General features: G+C 34.8%; 1 protein-coding gene across 1 annotated transcript; it reads left to right on the forward strand.

The window, feature by feature from the left end:
* Window positions 1-268: 268 nt before the first annotated feature.
* On the forward strand, window positions 269-7896 carry LOC135080995 (uncharacterized). The gene is made up of 3 exons (XM_063975719.1): window positions 269-385; window positions 1095-1220; window positions 7804-7896. The coding sequence occupies exons 1-3, from the start codon at window positions 284-286 to the stop codon at window positions 7894-7896; spliced, it is 321 nt and encodes a 106-aa protein (XP_063831789.1). The 5' UTR covers window positions 269-283.
* The last annotated feature ends 10783 nt before the right edge of the window (window positions 7897-18679 follow it).

Raw genomic sequence — 18679 nt, forward strand, 5'->3', positions numbered from 1 at the left:
TGACTTAGTGGGCTGCTTAGAATTTGGCTAAGTACTTTACTCATAAGATGTTTTACCCTTTGACTCTTGGCGGTTATGTTAAGTAACGCATTTTATGGTACTTTTATATGCAGTAAGTAAAAGTTGTATTATAAAGCCCTAAAAAAGTTTTATCAATAAAAAAGGACTGCTGGCTGCCGGTGACAATTTGACTAAAGGGACATTGTTATCTGTTTGATTTTTTCTAGATAGCCCCATAACAGCAGTGGTCAGAAAGACTCTAGTAGCGACAGCTCACTCCTGCATGGACCAGATCAACGCTACCGAAGCCGACCTGGAGTTCCTGAGAAGTGATCCGCCGTACCCTGAGAAGGCTGCTTGCATTATAAAGTGCTTATTGGAAAAGGTATGTCACGTAACTTGACTTGTTCTTCTTGCAGCAAGGTAAACGCAAAATTAAATGTAAGTTTTCTCCAATCAATTTCATCTGTGTTTGAGAATAGAATGACTAAGACCAAAAAGGATTATTTCTTAGAATGAATGAAGATACAGTCACTCTCATGCAAAAACTACTAGATAATGTGTTTTGATTTGTTTTGTTCGTTCATCTACCGTATCATAGCAGGAAGTCAATTTCCGGATTATTCATGCAAAATAAAGCTAAAATTATAAATGAGAGTTTAGAACAAGTTCATGATAGTTATAAATGGCATGATTAAAAACTAATTTAGTTATTTTACACTTATGTAAAAAGAGGCTGAGAAGAAACAAAAATTTTGCTTTTTAGATCAATCTTTTTAAGAGTACATGCAATAGAACGTAACGTAAACGTAATTGCACATAGAAGAAGGGTACCTAGAAAAGGCATTTCTTTCTATGTCCGAGATTTAATTTTAGTTTTGAGGACCTGAAAAGTGAGTCATTGAGACATACCTACTCATATGTTGAGTACCTACCTACATAGGTCTTTGTTTACCAAGTATTTACCTGTAGGTACATTGAATGAACCCTTATGCTGTAACACCGGAAACCCTCAATTCCGTTTACTTCGAATCCTCACGGACACCACAATAAACATTAATGAGGTACTAACCGACGACAATGGTTTGTTCCAGGTTGGCATCGTAAAAAATAACAAGTATTCCAAAGCGGGCTTTATGACCGCCGTCACTCCCCTGGTGTTTAGGAACAAGAAGAAAATGGAGCATATGAAAACGGTAGCGGATAATTGCGATAAAGAGGTGAGAGTCAAAAGAAAATAGTCAACTCAAAACTCCCGGAAAACTTACCTGGCCTAATTCACATATTTTGGCACAGTCAAAATCTCGTTGACGTTTAGAAGTCGTCCTATTGAAAAACAGTATTCACGTGTCATTTTGATAGAACGATAGATCACAACTCAGCGACTTGTCATTTTGACGTTTAATCACTTGAACCAAACTACAAAATAGATAAATAATAATAGGTGAATACCGAGGAGACAACGATTGAATACGCATAAAAACGAAATCGAAACAAAATGGGGTGATTAACACGTGAATAAGAAAAGTTAATCTAGCGATCAAATCGCTTGCATGTCGTTAAAGTTATGTTGAAGAAACTATCAAATTACTGGACTAAAAGTACAAAGCACAAATTGCTAAGAAAGTCCCGTTAACGCCTCGTACTAAGCTAAATATGCTTGTGTTACAATGCTGAACCCACCCTCACATTAAGTAGTCCAGCGGTAGCGGGGTTCCAACCAGCATTCCTCGAAACTCGAGTCTGCCAAACAGACACCTTCACCGGTTCGGGTACTGTTGTTTGATTGATATTACTATAGTCTGGTCCGTGAGCACGTAGAATTTTGTCCAATGACCCCAAGCTACCCATCCTTATCGCTAGCGCCACAGTAGATAAATCAAACAGTACGGAAGCTTCATACAAACGCTCGAAATCAGACTCACGCACACAGACGCACGCTTTACACGAGCTCTAAGCGAACCTCGCAGTCCATCCGTCGCGAGTGTCGCGCGTGTTAGATTTTTAAGCATTAGTCATTTGTAAATTAGGAAATATTAATGTATTAAAGCAGATTCTTTTTATTAATAAAGTTACCACAAAAAGAAGAATAATAATAAGCAAAATCTAGCATAAAATACTTTACGTTATATTCCTATCATATCGTATTATACCGTGGAAATATATAGGACTATAATACTGTAGTTTAATAAATAAGCAAGTTACAAATTAAAAATCCAATTATAAATTCAAATGGTTTATTCAGTATAAAGCCCTTTTCCAGGACACTTATACACGTCCCAAATATAGCTTGCCCTACCACCACTTCGGGACAACATGGGCTGGTGCTGAGAAGAAGTGGCGGAAGAAACTCAGTCACCTTTGTCAGCCTCTTTTCCAACCAGTTACAACAATTTATAACTTATATAAAAATGAGTAATCTAGCAGTAATTAAGTCTTATTTATTATTAACATTTTGACGGTATTCTGTATAACCAGTATTTATAATCAAACACACAGAACACAAGTTCTAAGTTAGGTTACGTTAAGTCTTAGGTTTAGGTTAGGTTACGACTTAGGTTTTGTATCATAACACAACCGGCATAAGCATTGTCCTTCTTTATACTGGTCATCAAACTACCGACCCGACCCCGTGGCATGTCACCATCAATTGGCCAGGTGTCAATATAATAGGCCTGGCGCAGCCACATAGCCAGGTGTTAATACAATATCACAATAATACAATACAATTACACAACAAGCATAATAATAGTACCAATAAACAATGTATACTTAACTTTGGTCAGCATCACCTCAAAGATCCGTCCAGACTGCCCCTCAATGAGAAATTCCATCTATTTATAACCAAATTCTCCCTCTTTTTACTCAACTCCGATTGGTCGGCTTAAAACGACCAATCAGAACAGTCGACCAATCACAGCACAGGATTTTATAACTATTTTTATTCGGAAGCGGAAGTTGGAGTTTCTCATTTTACAATATATTAAGAATAGGGTAATATTATCTTTCATATTTAGAATCGGTGATCTTAATTAAATTCTGAATTATTAAAAACCCAAAAACCTTACAATAAATTCTAATTTACGAATTATATAAATCTGAATTTTAATCTGTCAGTTAATATGGCGGCTGTGCAATGTTTTGTGTGTGTAGTGTTTAACAAGTTAAATAGTGTACCAATTATACATATTTACCATGGAATATTAACATAAATCAGGTATGTACATATAAATATACTAACACGCGCGTTGTGTTTTTAATAATAATTTTATTGCATGCACTGTCCGCTGTATTTTTAAAAAACATGCCACGAGTGTATTGCGTAGTATACGGCTGCTTGAACTCGGCATCTTCAAAACCAGAACTATCATTTTTTAAACTTCGTAATAATTCGGAATTGTATAAATGATTAAATATTACTTTTTAAATAAAGTGCTTACGTCTGATTTTGTAATAGTTCTTTTTAAATTACGTAATTACGCTTTTGAACAATTTATGTGTTCTATTTGATAAAGTAATTTGCTCCGCGCGCTTTTGTAGGTACTAAGTGATGAAATGTATTTAAAATGAGGCAATAGCTATGTGAAAGTAAGTAAGTATCCGGTATTTTATTTATGACAATAGAATATCTTCTACCGGCCTCTAATAGTACTTAATCAATTTATTCGATTATGTATTCGATCATTATAGAACCTAATTAACGTTTTATTTTTTTGTTAACTACTTAGTCAATTAATTTATTCCATTAGGTATTTGATAATTAAAAAACCTAAATAAACGTTTTAATAAATAAGTAAGTCAGAACCTTATTAATTTTATAAAGATTAAGAGTGCCAACCCTAACACTCAGTTGAAGTGTAGGTATTTAACTCGCCGAAAGGGCTAAGTTTCCGTACTGCTTTAGCTCATATATCTACTGTGCTAGCGCGTAATTATGTTGCTATCTCGCTCGCACACTCACTGCGGGTGCCAGTCGCACAGTCGCGACAGCAATATAATTACGCGCGAGCGATAAGGATGGGTAGCTAGGGGTCATTGGACAAAATTCTACGTGCTCACGGACCGGGCTTTAGGATATTGTGAGGTTGCACTGTTGAAGTAGGTCACCATTTCAGTCTTTGGAATTCCGATGCCTTCTCCTAGAAGCGCCAGAAAGTACGATTTGCGCTTTTTTGCCAATTAACCAGGCCTTGGTTATATAGACCCCACATCAATTTGAACTTTATGCTGTTAAGATACGGTTGAAAACCAATGACTTTTTTTGTAGAAATCTTTGGCGAGACAGTAGTAGACGTTCTTTGGATAAAATGATAATGATTAATAGGCAAACAATTTTTTTTGTGCAATCCACTAGGGTCAGGCAATAAATACAATGTTAAATACTTCTTCAATACTTTCTAACGTCAATATTTATTATAAGCTTTTATTTTACGGATTTATTAAAATTGTACAAGAGTTTGTGGTGTCAGCACATGAAATAAAATATTGAATTTCTATGAAATCCAAACCAAAATGTTACAAAACCAGATTTCAAAAGAACGCTTAAAAGGCAGTATTAATTACAATTATATCGCATTAAAATAATAAGATCCTATTAATAAATAATCACCACTATTATAATGGAATAATGATTACCAGATATAACCAGAATTATTAAAGCTCGTTACGACAAAAGCTTTGTTCTAATTAAGCTTATTGTCGCCGACTCTATTTATGGAGTCCTTTTATCGATCGATCGATAGAGCCAGGATAATCAGTGAAAGTAATTATCATTTATGTGTGCTATGAACAATAATGCTCAACAAACATAATAAACATTATTAGACAATGGAAAAGTTGGATCCTCCGGATTTGTGTGGATAAAAAAACAAACAAAGGAGATTTTAACTGTGAAATAATTATTATTTCAAAATCACTTTGATTCTTAAATTTTTATGCTTAATCAGCTGAAAAATGTTTGAAGAAATACATAAATTATATTGACCTCTGTAGGTCAAAGGTTACTCATTGAGCAGAGCCTCTGATGACAGCTAGTATTCTTTATTTTTAGCAAAGTAGTATTTACTATGTTCAGCAGTGGACGTCCTATGGCTGAAATGATGATGATGATGAAAGTAGTATTAATAAAATTGATGCTTAAGTCCATATTGCAAAGAAATGTAACATCGCGGGTACAATAATAGTTCCTTAAACATTTATAAAATACAAACCAAGTAACAAATTCAATGGCACTCATGCATAATAATCCTACAGACAACGAAACATCAAGCAAAACACTGTTATAATATAATAAATGTTCTTTCGCAACAAATCTGATGTACCTAATATAGACTGTTCTTCCAAATTTCTTTTCATCAAATTGCGAAGCCATACATGTACAAAGCCCAAGTAAACACGGAGAGTCGATGAACCTCGGAATCCAGGCTGATTAAATAAAACCTTTAGGATTGATCCGCTCCCCAAATCTGGGGTAAATAGATAAATGACCAGACGGTCCTTTGATAAAAATACGAGGTGATAAATGTTGTTTCCTGAGGTAAAGACAAGATTGTTTTATAAAAAAATAAATCAAATAATATTTATGCAAGGAGGAACCAAAATAACACTTTTACACGTTCCAAAACTACCATTGCTTCGGATCAGTAATATGGGCCAATGCTGAGAAGAAACAGCGCAAGAAACTCAATCACTTATTAATTTTAGTTCTTTATTATTCCAACAAGGAAATTTTACTTTCTCACACTTCCCAATGACAATAGATCCGAGACAAAAAGACCGCAATTTCAACTATACAAGACTCAAGAAAACCCTAGTCCACTGCTAACTATTATAAACCTGCACTGTAGTCGAGTTCGATTTTTAGCTACTCGTATTTTAACATTTTCTACTGCATTATTCTTTTGAACGAAGAAACATGCTTAGCTTATTGCATTTTTCAAATCGGATGAATAGTATGACTGGCACGTACCAAAGCAACTCAACAGGGATCGTGCCAGGACATCGGCATTGGCACAAATTATGACAGTGACAGAGAAGCCTGTATCAGTGTACACATTATGTCAGATTGCGCCGGATTGGCGGTGACAGGCAGAGCGGGTGGGGGCTCAGTATCAGAGAGAATAAAACGATATTTAGTTATTTTGACTAGACTTCTGCTAATTTTTATTATACTTGGCTGAACACTCATGCAAAATTAAAAATGTTAAAATTTTGCCAGTATTCTTCGTATATATTTTTTTAAAACATCTCTAAAAAGTTCTACTCTACTACTGATGGACCTAAGGTAAACCTTAACTTATGGGAGTGAGAAAATATTAAAGTACATTTTTGAAACCACAATGGTGAAGCTTGTGAAAGTGATGATGATGCCGAATTTTGTTTGTAGGTACTCGAGATGACTTTGCAAAAAAAAGATGAAGACCTACATCTCCATTCATGCTATTTCATTCAGACTCGTCTTGAGTCAGAAATTCGCTATCAGTGAGACCACATCACTAACTCAGAGACGATGTTTACAATAACGCATGCGAATGTGTGATAACGCGTCTAATTGCACCAGGCACTGTAATTGCAATTTGATTAAATATTAATCAGCTATTAGCAGTACAAAAAGGAAACCTTAATTTAAAACCTGTACGCCGAAATAATCCGAATGACAATAGGAAACGGTGTCAATCCGACACCACTTCAGTAGTTCGAAGGGTCTGTTCGATCCCGTCTAGCGCTGGACTATTGTGGTGAACCTCTTACTAACGGATACATTATTTGGCTTAGCTGGAGAGGTTACGGAATACTAGTTAGGGATAGAGAAGGAAAGAAAGAAAGAAAACTAGGAAAGATAAAACAATATTGCGAGGAACTTACAGGAAGAGACCAAATATAGCAAAGACAAGAAGACAGGCCAAAAGACAGAATGACATTACCTATATTAAAAAGAAAAATATAAAAAGAAATCATAGAGTATAAAAAAGAGGCCGTCCATGACAATACCTTTTAATAACTTGTGTAATGTGTACCCTAAAAATATTGAGAATATTTTATCCAAAAATGTTTTTCTCATAATCCTATTGTTTTACTACGTGCTAAAATTATTGTTTTGGATTGCATTAATCTGCTATTTGTGAAAACTGCCTAACTGCCATGCTGTTTGTTTTCCATGTAAATAAATACATTCTAACAAACGTAAAACTACCGTGCAATGTCCATTATATTTATAGTCCATTCAAACACAGTACCATCAACGTTTTTAACAATAAACATAGTATGTTACGATTATGATAAAGATCGTAAAAGAGTTTTGTATCTGCCCAGTTTATCTTTATGACGGTTATTTGTGGATTTGTTTTGTCCAACCAATTCGTTTAGTTTAAATTGAGGGGCAATTATTTGTTGGAATTTATTTGTCTGGCCAGTGCTTTGTGGCTTTAGTATATTTAGTAAATGTCGGTGGTTTATTGGTATAATTTAATATCAGTGGTAACAGTATCATTATAGGAAAATTATTGTTTTCAGCTGAATGTGTAACAATTTTAAAACAATCCTTTTTCGTAATGGACTCAGAATTATTTAGATTCAAGTATAGGTCGCGCAACGATAGTTGAGGCGCTATAAGTACACGTACGTATGTAGTATTTGAATACAGAATACGCAAGTCAGTCAGAATATGCAAGACGTCCGAGTCAGCGCAACAAGCGTATACAGATACAAATCTTTGCTTCTCTTGGTCGCCTCAAGTCTTGTTACGTAACCTATACCTACTTGAAATGTTATAACGTTTTAACAACTTTTGTTTTCTTTTTTCAGATTAACCATCACGTAGTAGCTCCATGTGAGCTCGGTAATGAAGTCGTCACATGCATCTTCAAATATGCACCAGAATTGCATCTAAAAGCGTAACGTCCAAGTAAAAATAAACCATTTTTGCTTATAAATTAGAGATGTCAAAACAAGGATCTAAGGAGCAACAGGGAATATTCATGTAGAACGACTCTGCTAAACATTTATTTTATCATACAGTCTTTATGTACAAAAAATTCTAAAAACATTTTTTTCTTTATAGCCCTGAATTTTTTAGAACAACGTTTAAAATTTTCTTATACCTATAAAAATACACTTATCTTGTGACGATGGATTTAAAAAAAAAAATTAAGCCTACAGGCTTCATAATTTCACCAACCATTAAGTTGATACTATCGCAAAAGAAACACGATTTCAGAGCTGATGTGTGCCAATTTCCTCAAGTGCCAGGCCGCAATAAAAAACAAAAAGCGCGCGTCAAACGCGACGCGAACATGGCGGCTGGTGACGTGACGTTTATTTTAGCGGGAAATTGTTTTATTTTTCGCTAAAGTAAACTAAATAGCATCCTATTTTCTATTCAAATAGGATGAAAGAGAGCCATGGATGGATATCAAATTGACACAATTTCGTAAGTTCAATCGAATCGAAAATAACATAATTAATATTATAAATTAAATCCCGGATACTTGAACAATTTTTTTCGAGTACGGTCTCAATGAAACCCATTCTATGGTAAGGAAATCATGAGTACCCAAAGTTTTAATAAAAGTTTCAAGCCCCATTTTCAGAATATCACGACCCAAATAGAATAGAATAGAATAGAATAGCAAGTGAACAAACTGTATCAACTCTCTTCGTACTATCGGAAAAGTTCATAGTTTTTCAATCACAATCTTAATTGACTATTTCGAGTACTCGATTTCAATTTGTACAATTGGCAAGGCTGCCAACAGCGCCCCCTACAACGAAAACAAATTTTAGGCTATGAAAACGGCGCTAGCAAAACTTTTATTATACCAATCCCTGTTTTCAATCAACAACAGACCAGAATACATTCCAGTTTTGGGACTATTTCGGTTATGTTTTGGTAATATTTCAGCAAAAATGATATATTTTGGTCGTAAAGTTGAGTATTTTTGTTTATATGTAATCTTTTGACTTGTAAACTTTAAAACTGTACTGTAGAATAGTTTCATTATTAAGATTATACTTGTGCACTAAAAAGTAAGAAAACAAGACAAGAAAAGAACAAGACTTAAATGCCGCCTTATCTTGACAGAAATTCAACTAAAGCTCTTTTAAGAAAAAAAATATTTGGAGTCAAAAAGGGATTCGCCGAATATTACACTAGAGACATAAACCACTAGGTATTTATTATAGACCAAAGATATGCATAGTTAACGTAGGTATTGATACATTGCAAACCACAACAATGAATATTTTTTAATTGAACACGAAAACATTGAGACTTCTACATGTATAAAGAGTGGGCATCGAATCCATGATATCAAGCATAGTAACTTCTTACCAAATAGGTTGGATAAGTAGTAATATAATTGTAATAATAAATAATCACTAACATAGTTGTATAAGGATCCATTTACTAACCATGTGGATTCATTGTTATCTTTAAATTGAATTGAATAGTAGTCTGGAACCTATTACCCAGCCAAGCGGCAAGAAAGTTGTATTCACAAGTTGTTTACAAATTTCGTGATAACAACAACAACCTTTAAAATTGCTGTATACCTTCAGAAGTTACCAAATCAAGCAACAGCTAAACAACTTTTAAAGGAACTACTAATTCTTGGAAAAGACAACTTTAATACTTAAAGCACTCAAGATCGACGCTTTGAGGTAACAAGTAACTTAGAAGAAGATTAACTATCCAAGTTCAGAAATCGAGAATCGATTATCGGAGAAACGACTTTGAGAGTAATGTAACAAGTAACAATTTTGAACACTTCTAACTACATTTTTGTAGGACAGATTGTTACTTGTAGGTAGGTAGGTACTAAGATATAAAACTAATAGTGGCAATAGTACTCACATCCAATCTTTTATCTAATTTAGCTTAGTTTATTCTTTCATGAGAAGGTAACAATACCGAGTAAAGTCCCATTTTACTTAATTATCTTACGTGACAAGTAGGTTCGTCCGTTTCAGCCAAATGACGTCCACTGCGGAACAAAGGCCTCCCCCAAGGTTTTCCACAATGAAAGGTCCTGCGCTGCCCACATCCAGGCTCTTCCCGCGACCTTTACCAGATCGTCGATCCACCTAGTAGGAGGCCTGCCCACGCTACTTCTTCCAGCCCGTGGTACAGGCCCAGGCCCGTGGAAAAGTAGGTATACAATATTCATCTTAAAGATTTGCTACTGCTATATAAATATAGAAAAAACGCTTACCTATTTCATTTTTGATCTGTTTAATTTTATAATTTGCGCAACTTGAGTTACATTTACAGGTTATTGTGTCAACCATGTGTCAACTTTTGTCTTTTGTCTATTTCTGATTGTTTTTTTATGAGTCTGCAATATGGATACTTTTTTTATCAACCGACTTCAAAAAAAAGGAGGAGGTTCTCAATTCGACCCGTATGTTTTTTTTTTTTCTATGTTTGTTACGCGATAACTCCGCCAATTATGAACCGATTTGAACAAATCTTTTTTCGGCGTATAGGTAATACCTCAAGGGTGGTCCCATTAAAATTTAATAATAGAAAAAACAACCCCCAAGCGTGAAAAATTGGGGATGAACTTTTTTATACGCAATATCTCCGCCGATTATAAATCATTTTTGAACGATTATTTTTTTGTTGAATAGGTATTATCAAAAGGGTGGTTTCATGCGAATTTGAAGAAAATATTTCACCCCCAAGGGTGGAAAATTGGGGATGAACTTTTTTATACGCAATATTTTTAATTTTTAGTTTTTTTTTGTGTTCACGCATTTGAAGTCGGTTTTATTTTTTTTAAAAGTTAATTATAAAAGACGCGCAGATTATGTATATTTTCAATGCTTAGTTTACATTACAACCTACAAGATAACAACACAACCACTTTTTGAATGTTTTTTTAACCAATTCATGTCTTTTTAATATTTTTAAGCCTAAGTTTTCCAAGTAATGACAGATTCATGGTTCTATCGTGTTTCTACATAAAGTGACATTTTAACAGTAAATAATTCTAAAAAACCTCCGCATATAAAATTGATCTCGCCGATCCGTGTGTCAGTGAGCGAACTAACCGCAAAATAAAATAAGCCGGAGGCAAAACAATAAAGAAGTGTTTTATAATGTCATTTTTCATTTATTATTACGCTGTAGGAGCACGCATTGCAGGAGTTTGCGTCGAACTGGGACATGAAAAAGTAGCTTTTACAGATTAGAATAATGCCATGTTTTTGAACGATTTTGTGGCGGGAATTCAAAATGGACGAACATTTTTTATAACGTTATGAACAAGATGTTAAATATTTGGCTCATTGAAGGTATTTTGATTTAAACTTTAGTGTTCCTGCCAATGTGGGCATTCGTATTTTTTCTTTTTTCTTACCTACCCGCTTCTGTCTAATAATTTACCCCGCTATTATTCATTGCTTTCTACACTAGTCTACGAACTGACGTGGCTCACTCCGGACGCCGTCGCGCCACATCGGAGTTACCGGCTCTTCTTTCTGGAACCTTCTATCGTTGAAGTCCACACCGCTGTACTGTACAACGCCTGAACTGTTCAGCCCAACGCTTAGAAGTGAAATGTTGCAGAGTGTGTTTTGTGAAGTGCGCTTTATATGTACTATTAACCCCACACTGCCTTGATTTACTAAGTCGAGGCTGGTCCTTCATCATCTTCCATGTTCAAGTGCGGACAAGAGATAGGGAACCGCGGTTCACCCCGCTGAAACTGCTGGTGCTGGTGGATTGCAGAACGGGTGAGTGCGCTGTCTGTTCGTAGTGGTAGAAAGCAGCAATCTTCCCTTTCTTTCTCTCTTTTCTGAATTATTAATTACCACGACCTATGGTAGATAATACCCCGCACCCGCTGTATGAGAAGAATTTACGAATGTTTTGATTTGTCGCTCGTACACTTTAGGAATTAAATATTTAAAGAAACTGTTACGTCAATTAATTTTTTATTTAATAAGCATTCGGAACTTATTTTTTACGGCCGTATTTATTAGTTTTAGATTTTATTTTTCCCAAACAAAATATCGAATACCAAGCCTTGTTGTCATGCTAGATCTACGTTTGCGAAGCTTTATTACACACCACTTTTTTGTTAGCTTTGTAGCGATCAAAGCAGATTTTGAATTGAACTATGCAATATCCATTATTTGAAACTGAAAGTTTGTACAAAAAGTTTTTATTTTTTATTTTGATGCACATAAAAAATGTACGTAATATTTTGTTACAAACCAAACAGAGAAGTTTTTAGATTTACTTTAATTCACAACAAAATAGATTGCTAATCAAAAATCTATTTTACGGTTTCAAAACAAGGTTTCTTTTAGTATGTATTCGTGGTTTTATTGAGAAGTTGATGTCACCTTTCGGGAAGCACTCAACATGATAAGTGAAGGCAAAGTTATCTATGCCGTCTCCAAACTTGTTTCTTTAGCATATTTGTACCTTATTTTCATGGAGGTAAGGACAAATCTTTTTTATTTAAGATGCAAATAAATAAACAAATTGAGATTGGAATCTTAGGGCGTTTTTATACGGATGCGTACGAGCAATTTGTAGTTCTGCACCGTATTGCTACCAGCATGGTGGTGGATTCATTACTTATTCGTCTGAAGAAAATTATAGAAAAAACATAACTGATATTTTACCTTATTAAAGGTTACATCTGATGTCACATATTTTATATGAAAAATTAATCATTTATCTATGCCTACGATGATAAAAAGGGAAAATTGTTTTACAATATGTCACCGCTGGGAATGGAATCCAGAACCTAGGAGCGTCGATTGAGTTCAATCTGTTTGGATACGGAAGCAAAAAAGCGTAAGAACAAACTTCTTGATCCTTTAAAAATCTGCTTTCAAACTTTGGAGAGATTTCTCCACAATTATTAAACTATAATAATACTTATGAAACTGTATTTTACTGCTGCAAAATAGCACCTATAACAATCAAATAAGATGCCACAGTATTTCTCTTGATCTGTCGTGTCATATTCATAAACAGTTTAGTTTTTCGCTATACCATTCTTGCACAGTTCTGCGTAGCCCCAATTCCGCGTGGCTCCAAATCTTGCATTTTGTATGAACTACACACGCCTCGTGGAAAATGGCCAAGTGGGCAAGTAGGCTTTTAGTATGTATATTCCGCACATTTTAGGATATCAGCTCTGAAATTCCTTTTAATATTGTCGCATTATTAAAGTAAATAATGAAATAATGTTCATTATTAATCCGGATGAATACTGAGTGTGTTTTGCACTACTATTAATATAAAATACCATAAATCAGTATAAATGTAAAAGAAACTCCAATTATTATGACCTTCATCATCAATAACATCATTTCATCCATAGGACTTCCACTTGACTGCTGAACATAGACCTCCTCAATGATTTCTATAATGACCGGTTGGTAGCGGCCTGCATCCAGCACCTTCCTGCTACCTTCATAAGTCGGTTCACTTTGTGGATGGACGTCCTACGCTGCGCTTTTCGGTTCATCCTCCACTCTAGAACCATTCTGTCACATTAATATGACCAAATATCAATAATATTATACAATGACCTAATACGTAAGATTCCAGACAAACAAATGCAAATGTAAAATTAACATCTTTTCTTTCTGCTTTTCTTTTCAACAAACAGTAACACTGATAATATATTAACGTTCTAAAACCTGGAATTTAACGTGCGTCTTACATTGGAATTTTCTTGAGTTACCTATTCCTAAGTTATTCTGAACTGGAGCTTTTATAAAATGAAATAAATATTTCAGAGCTCGCTAGAAAAATATAACGTACTCTGGGGGAAAGATCGCATTAGAAATCGCGAAAGAGTCTTGCGAGGATCTTTGTCAGAAACTCAAATTGGACATATTGTAAAGAATTCTCAATTTGAGAGATTTCATACAGACTAGCTTTTGTCCGCGGCATCGCCCACGTGAAACTTTTTCTGTCACAGGAAAACTTTATCGCACGCGTCTCTGTTTCAAAAACCGTGATAAAAACTATCTTATGTCCTTTACTTTTTCACAATCGATTCACTTTTACACACTTCTGTCTTTAGGCATACCTACATAAGGGAGAGTCCGCCAATTTGGACCAGTTTTTTTCAATCCCATTTTACACATAGTTTTCATTTGTTTTTGCTAATGTCCATGGTATATAATAAAAGATACATTATTCAACTTACTATTTCATAAGTATTAATTAACATGATTGTTGTATATTTAGCAAAAATCAACAAAGTACGAGTTCAGAGCTTCGGTCCAATTTAGCCAACCGGTTCGATAATTTGTACCACAGGGTTACTAAATTGGATTTCAATAAATTTCAAGCCTATAAAAAAACTATGGCAAAATATTATACGATACATTCTTAACAGATTAGGAAACGAAAAGGAACAATAGTTAATAACATAGACAATCGATATTGTTTTACACGTTATCACGATTTTAAGTACAAGTTTTGTAAATCCAATTATCGTAACGCACACTTGTACCTAATCTACTTTGCCTGTCTTTTGCTTTCATTTATTGTTAGTCAAACATAACTACCCTATTATAACTTCAAAATATGATTTACTAAAAAAAATTTCAAAATCCTTTGGTAAAGTTCCATACAACTTGATGTGGTACAATTTAGCCGACTAGGTGATAGTGCTTTTAAAAAATCGGTAAAAAATATAGCTTATAAATACCGAAAAATGTTTCAAATAACTGTAATCCACACTAATTTACGCTTCTAAATAATATATTAGAAACAGCCTGTGATTAAATTTAACAAAATTACAAACTAAACATGTATTGTCAAAAGTTACTTGAAAACAATGAAAAAATACTTTTCAAAATAAAACACACATGTTTGTTGTCACGGCAAAAACCACATGGCCGATATTAATTGAATTTAGTTGTGTATCGCTGAGTGTTGCAATTACAGACATTCAATAATACTTTACGAAATATGAGGGTGGTACAATTTACCCGGCGGTACAATATACCGAACTCTCCCCTATGAGTCGTTAAATAGGATTTACCTATTGTCATCGGTTCACGTATTAAGGCTGCCATAAAGTTTCTACCGAGACTACGACCTATGATACACACTAAGCCCGCCGACATGGTGTCAGCGGCTTTATCAAAATAAAGTATCATTTTTTGAAAACATGTCAAAAGTAGACACCTCATGTCGGCGGGTCGGCACGTCCAACGGTTTAGCTGAGTTCCACCTTTAGCTTAGCAAAATTTCCACGGTTCGTATGAAACGCAGACACAAAGTTGCATCTTTCAAATACCTACAAGTTTTCCAAAATGATTGATATTTTTTGGTTTTGATTCTGTAATAAAAGAAAAATTACAATACTTTGTATTATCCCTGACTTATGGTCATAATTCTTAATCCAGGCAGCACCAGACATGCAAATATTGTCGACCTTCAGACTCGCATATGAAGAGGAAATCGTGGAATGCATTAAAAGAGGAGAAACAATCCCAGAATACACGATGCGCATTGCAAAATTAACACGTGGTGAGAAATCTTATAGGATATCACAAAAAGAGACAGGATTTGATTATGAGTTCATGCAGTAAGTATTAGAGGTCAAAAATTTTAAGTATGGGTCCATATAAACGACATTTCCATCATTACGATAAACTCTCCATAACTTTTTAGCACATCTTTTAAGCAGTCAAAAAAGTAGCTAAATCTTTTTCAGGATTCTAAGTTGATACCATTTTGGTTCCTTGTCGCGTAAACTTATACCCGTATTCACAAAGTAACGATGCTTGCTTAAGTGAAGCAGCAAATCGAACGCACAGCGTTTAATAGAGCTTTGTTATTGGTTCGTGTGTCATCCTGTGCGTCCACGCGCACTGTGAGACCTCATAGTGATGTTTCTGAGTACGCGCTTTAGTGTTATTGTGTTCTAAATTGAAATCTTATAATGTCAACTCTATTGCCCGTTTCCAAAGTTTAGGTCAATTCTAAACCTCACAATCTCCCAATAGGAAATCGTTTATCATAAATCATGGTGTTTCTCAAAATTGCAACTCCTGACCACAAACACCTTTAAACTCCAACAACAGACCGAAAGATGACAGTGACAAACGACGAACGAAACGCAAAAATTACAATTACAATCCCAAACTGAACGCATAAATTGTAAACCTTAATCCAAAGCAAATGATTATAGCGAAACTGTCAAAACAATTTGTAGGGCATTATCTCTGACCTATTTTCTCCCTTGAATGACTTTTAAATTTAACCCGTTACGATGCTCGGTTTCATTGAATTAATGCATTGATCCTTTATTTAAATTCCATTAGACTTCTCGTTCGACTAGAGGGTAAGGCTATTGAAATTGTGAAATAAATCTTATCTTCATTTTCTTGCGTTCGACTTAGTATTATTTTAACGGAAGATTGCCTCCACCCAAAACGGGTTATTGAAATGAAATGAAAACCTTTTGAACGGAATTGTCAGTACTGGGTGTAAAGTTAAAAAGAGGAGGGAAATCGTTCTGTTTTAAAGAAAGAGTCGGCGGCATTTTTATTTTGATGTAACCTTTTTTATTTTATTTATGACTCTCAGAAAAAGAATTAAACTTTTTGGCAGCCAGAAAAAGAAATCTCACTTTGACATCTGTCATTAGAAATCACGTAGGCCACGCCTCTATAAAATCGTGATTCAATTGTTTTAGCAATTCTCAACGAGATCTCGATGGTTGTGTGTTTAACCACTGAATAATAATAAGTACTGTTTAACTTCTCTATTTTGTGATTTCGTTTTTATGTAGACGTTACCTACGAGACCATCTATCATAGCTATCTTTAGAACTAAAGTATCCTCGCTGGTAATTTAATTTTAAATGACTCTAAATCACATAAAACTTTACCAACTTACTTACATATTCGTCCGCTCACTGTCGACTGTTTGCTAGCAAATCCAACATTGCTAACGTTCGCCCCTCGTCTCCAACGGTTCACGAAGGTTTCTCCAACATTCGTTAGCCCAATCTGTACAATCGCCGTAAATACCTTTAACTCCATAAAAATCTCTTGACATTATCAGCAAATCCCCTAATCTTCAATTACCGGGAAAAACAGTTACTCCATTTTATAGCTACCTATGGGATAATTGAAACCGTTTCAGTCAAGTACGAGGTAATTCCTTAAAATGGCCGAATTTATAGCGCTTCTGCAGTTAGACCGGGAACTCAGTGAGAGCAAATAAAGCTTTTCAAATTAGAAAAGAGCATACAGAAGGATGTGAAAACCTTGCTCAATCTGAATGGAAGTGAAAAACTGATCCGTCTCTCTTACTGATATTGAAAATGTGAAAGTTTGTTAGTTGGTTCACGGAAAAATACTGAACGGATTTTGATGAAACTTTAAAGTATTGTTGCTTATAGGTACATCAGATTGTTATTTATACGATCTGGTGACAACTTTTTAGCGTCCACGACATAGCATCAGTAACCGACAGAGGTTAGGTAGGTATGTACCTAGCTGAGAGAGTTATTCAAATGTTTTTAATACAGCTTCTAATTCTTCATAGCTCATCGCTAGCTCCCATTAGTTAACCGAACGGTTTAAGTCGTGAAAACTCGATTAGTTTCAGACTTCTCAAAGCCTAAACATTTTGGACGTAAAGCCTAAATACTTTAGCATTTAGTGGCTATGTTTTCGGAGGAACGAGGCCTTTTTGAATAAAAACTCTTTGATCTGACTGATTGCGTGAAATGTTAATCACTATAACGTAGTCGAATCTTAATGAAAAAATATAAATAATTATTAATTCTGAGGTGTGTTTGAGTCAACTCAGTGGTGGATGACCGATGGCGATGATCACCAAAGTGAACATCACAGAAGTGGATGAATGAAAATTTTGAAAGACACGGTAAAAAATGGATCAGACTTCAGGCTAACATATCACGGTAGCAGCAGTGAAATCTAAATAGTTATCCCGGAAAAACATTCACATACTACGTTTTCACCATCAATCCCTAATTTTTAAGTGACCCCTATGGTAACACATTACCAGAATTTTGTTTACATAGCGGTCACTTAAAAATTAGGGATTGATGGTGAAACGGGCGTAAATCCTATTATATTTAGACTGTCTTCACCCTAAAAGCGCTCTATTTATTCAATATTAATATTACATTTAGTAAAAAATCTCTACGAAAGTGCACGTTTACGAAAAATAAACAACATTCACTATACAAATAGCTGTCTAATATTTCGTGGAAGTTAAAAAATATAAGCGGTCGCCTTTTCAACCCTCTGTCACCCAGCCCTTAAAGCATCTCGTCGTTTTGCGCGACAAACGCGGAAAACCGTGGCCTAAGTGGATACACTAAGCCCGACACACATTTGTACGTAATATATTTTACGAGGATGAATTTAAGATTTATGTCGTCCTGAATTCGCTAAAACGCGAAGTTAAAAACGTGAACAGATTTATATGAAAGAGCAAGATTTTGTTTTGTTTTTTTCGGGTACGTTAAGCGAGTTTTATCCCGGAACGGAAGCCCTAAGTCGAATTAAAAATGAATTTGCTTATGTTTTGGATGGTTTTAGCTCTGAGTGTGTTACTTTGTGAATGTTACACGAATAAAGATTTACAAAAAGGCTTGAAAATGACAGTTCCATTATGTAGGTAGTACGCTCGTAATATGTGGTTACTTGTTGGTAC

Source organism: Ostrinia nubilalis, chromosome 19, assembly GCF_963855985.1.
Source record: "Ostrinia nubilalis chromosome 19, ilOstNubi1.1, whole genome shotgun sequence".
Classification (NCBI taxonomy): Eukaryota; Metazoa; Arthropoda; class Insecta; order Lepidoptera; family Crambidae; genus Ostrinia; species Ostrinia nubilalis.

Bases quoted from the DNA above. Each gene is read 5' to 3' on its own strand.
- LOC135080995 (XM_063975719.1), top strand. From the start codon at position 284: ATGGACCAGATCAACGCTACCGAAGCCGACCTGGAGTTCCTGAGAAGT. The intron at 386-1,094 runs GTATGTCACGTA...GGTTTGTTCCAG, and splicing joins TAAAGTGCTTATTGGAAAAG to GTTGGCATCGTAAAAAATAA. The intron at 1,221-7,803 runs GTGAGAGTCAAA...TTCTTTTTTCAG, and splicing joins CGGATAATTGCGATAAAGAG to ATTAACCATCACGTAGTAGC.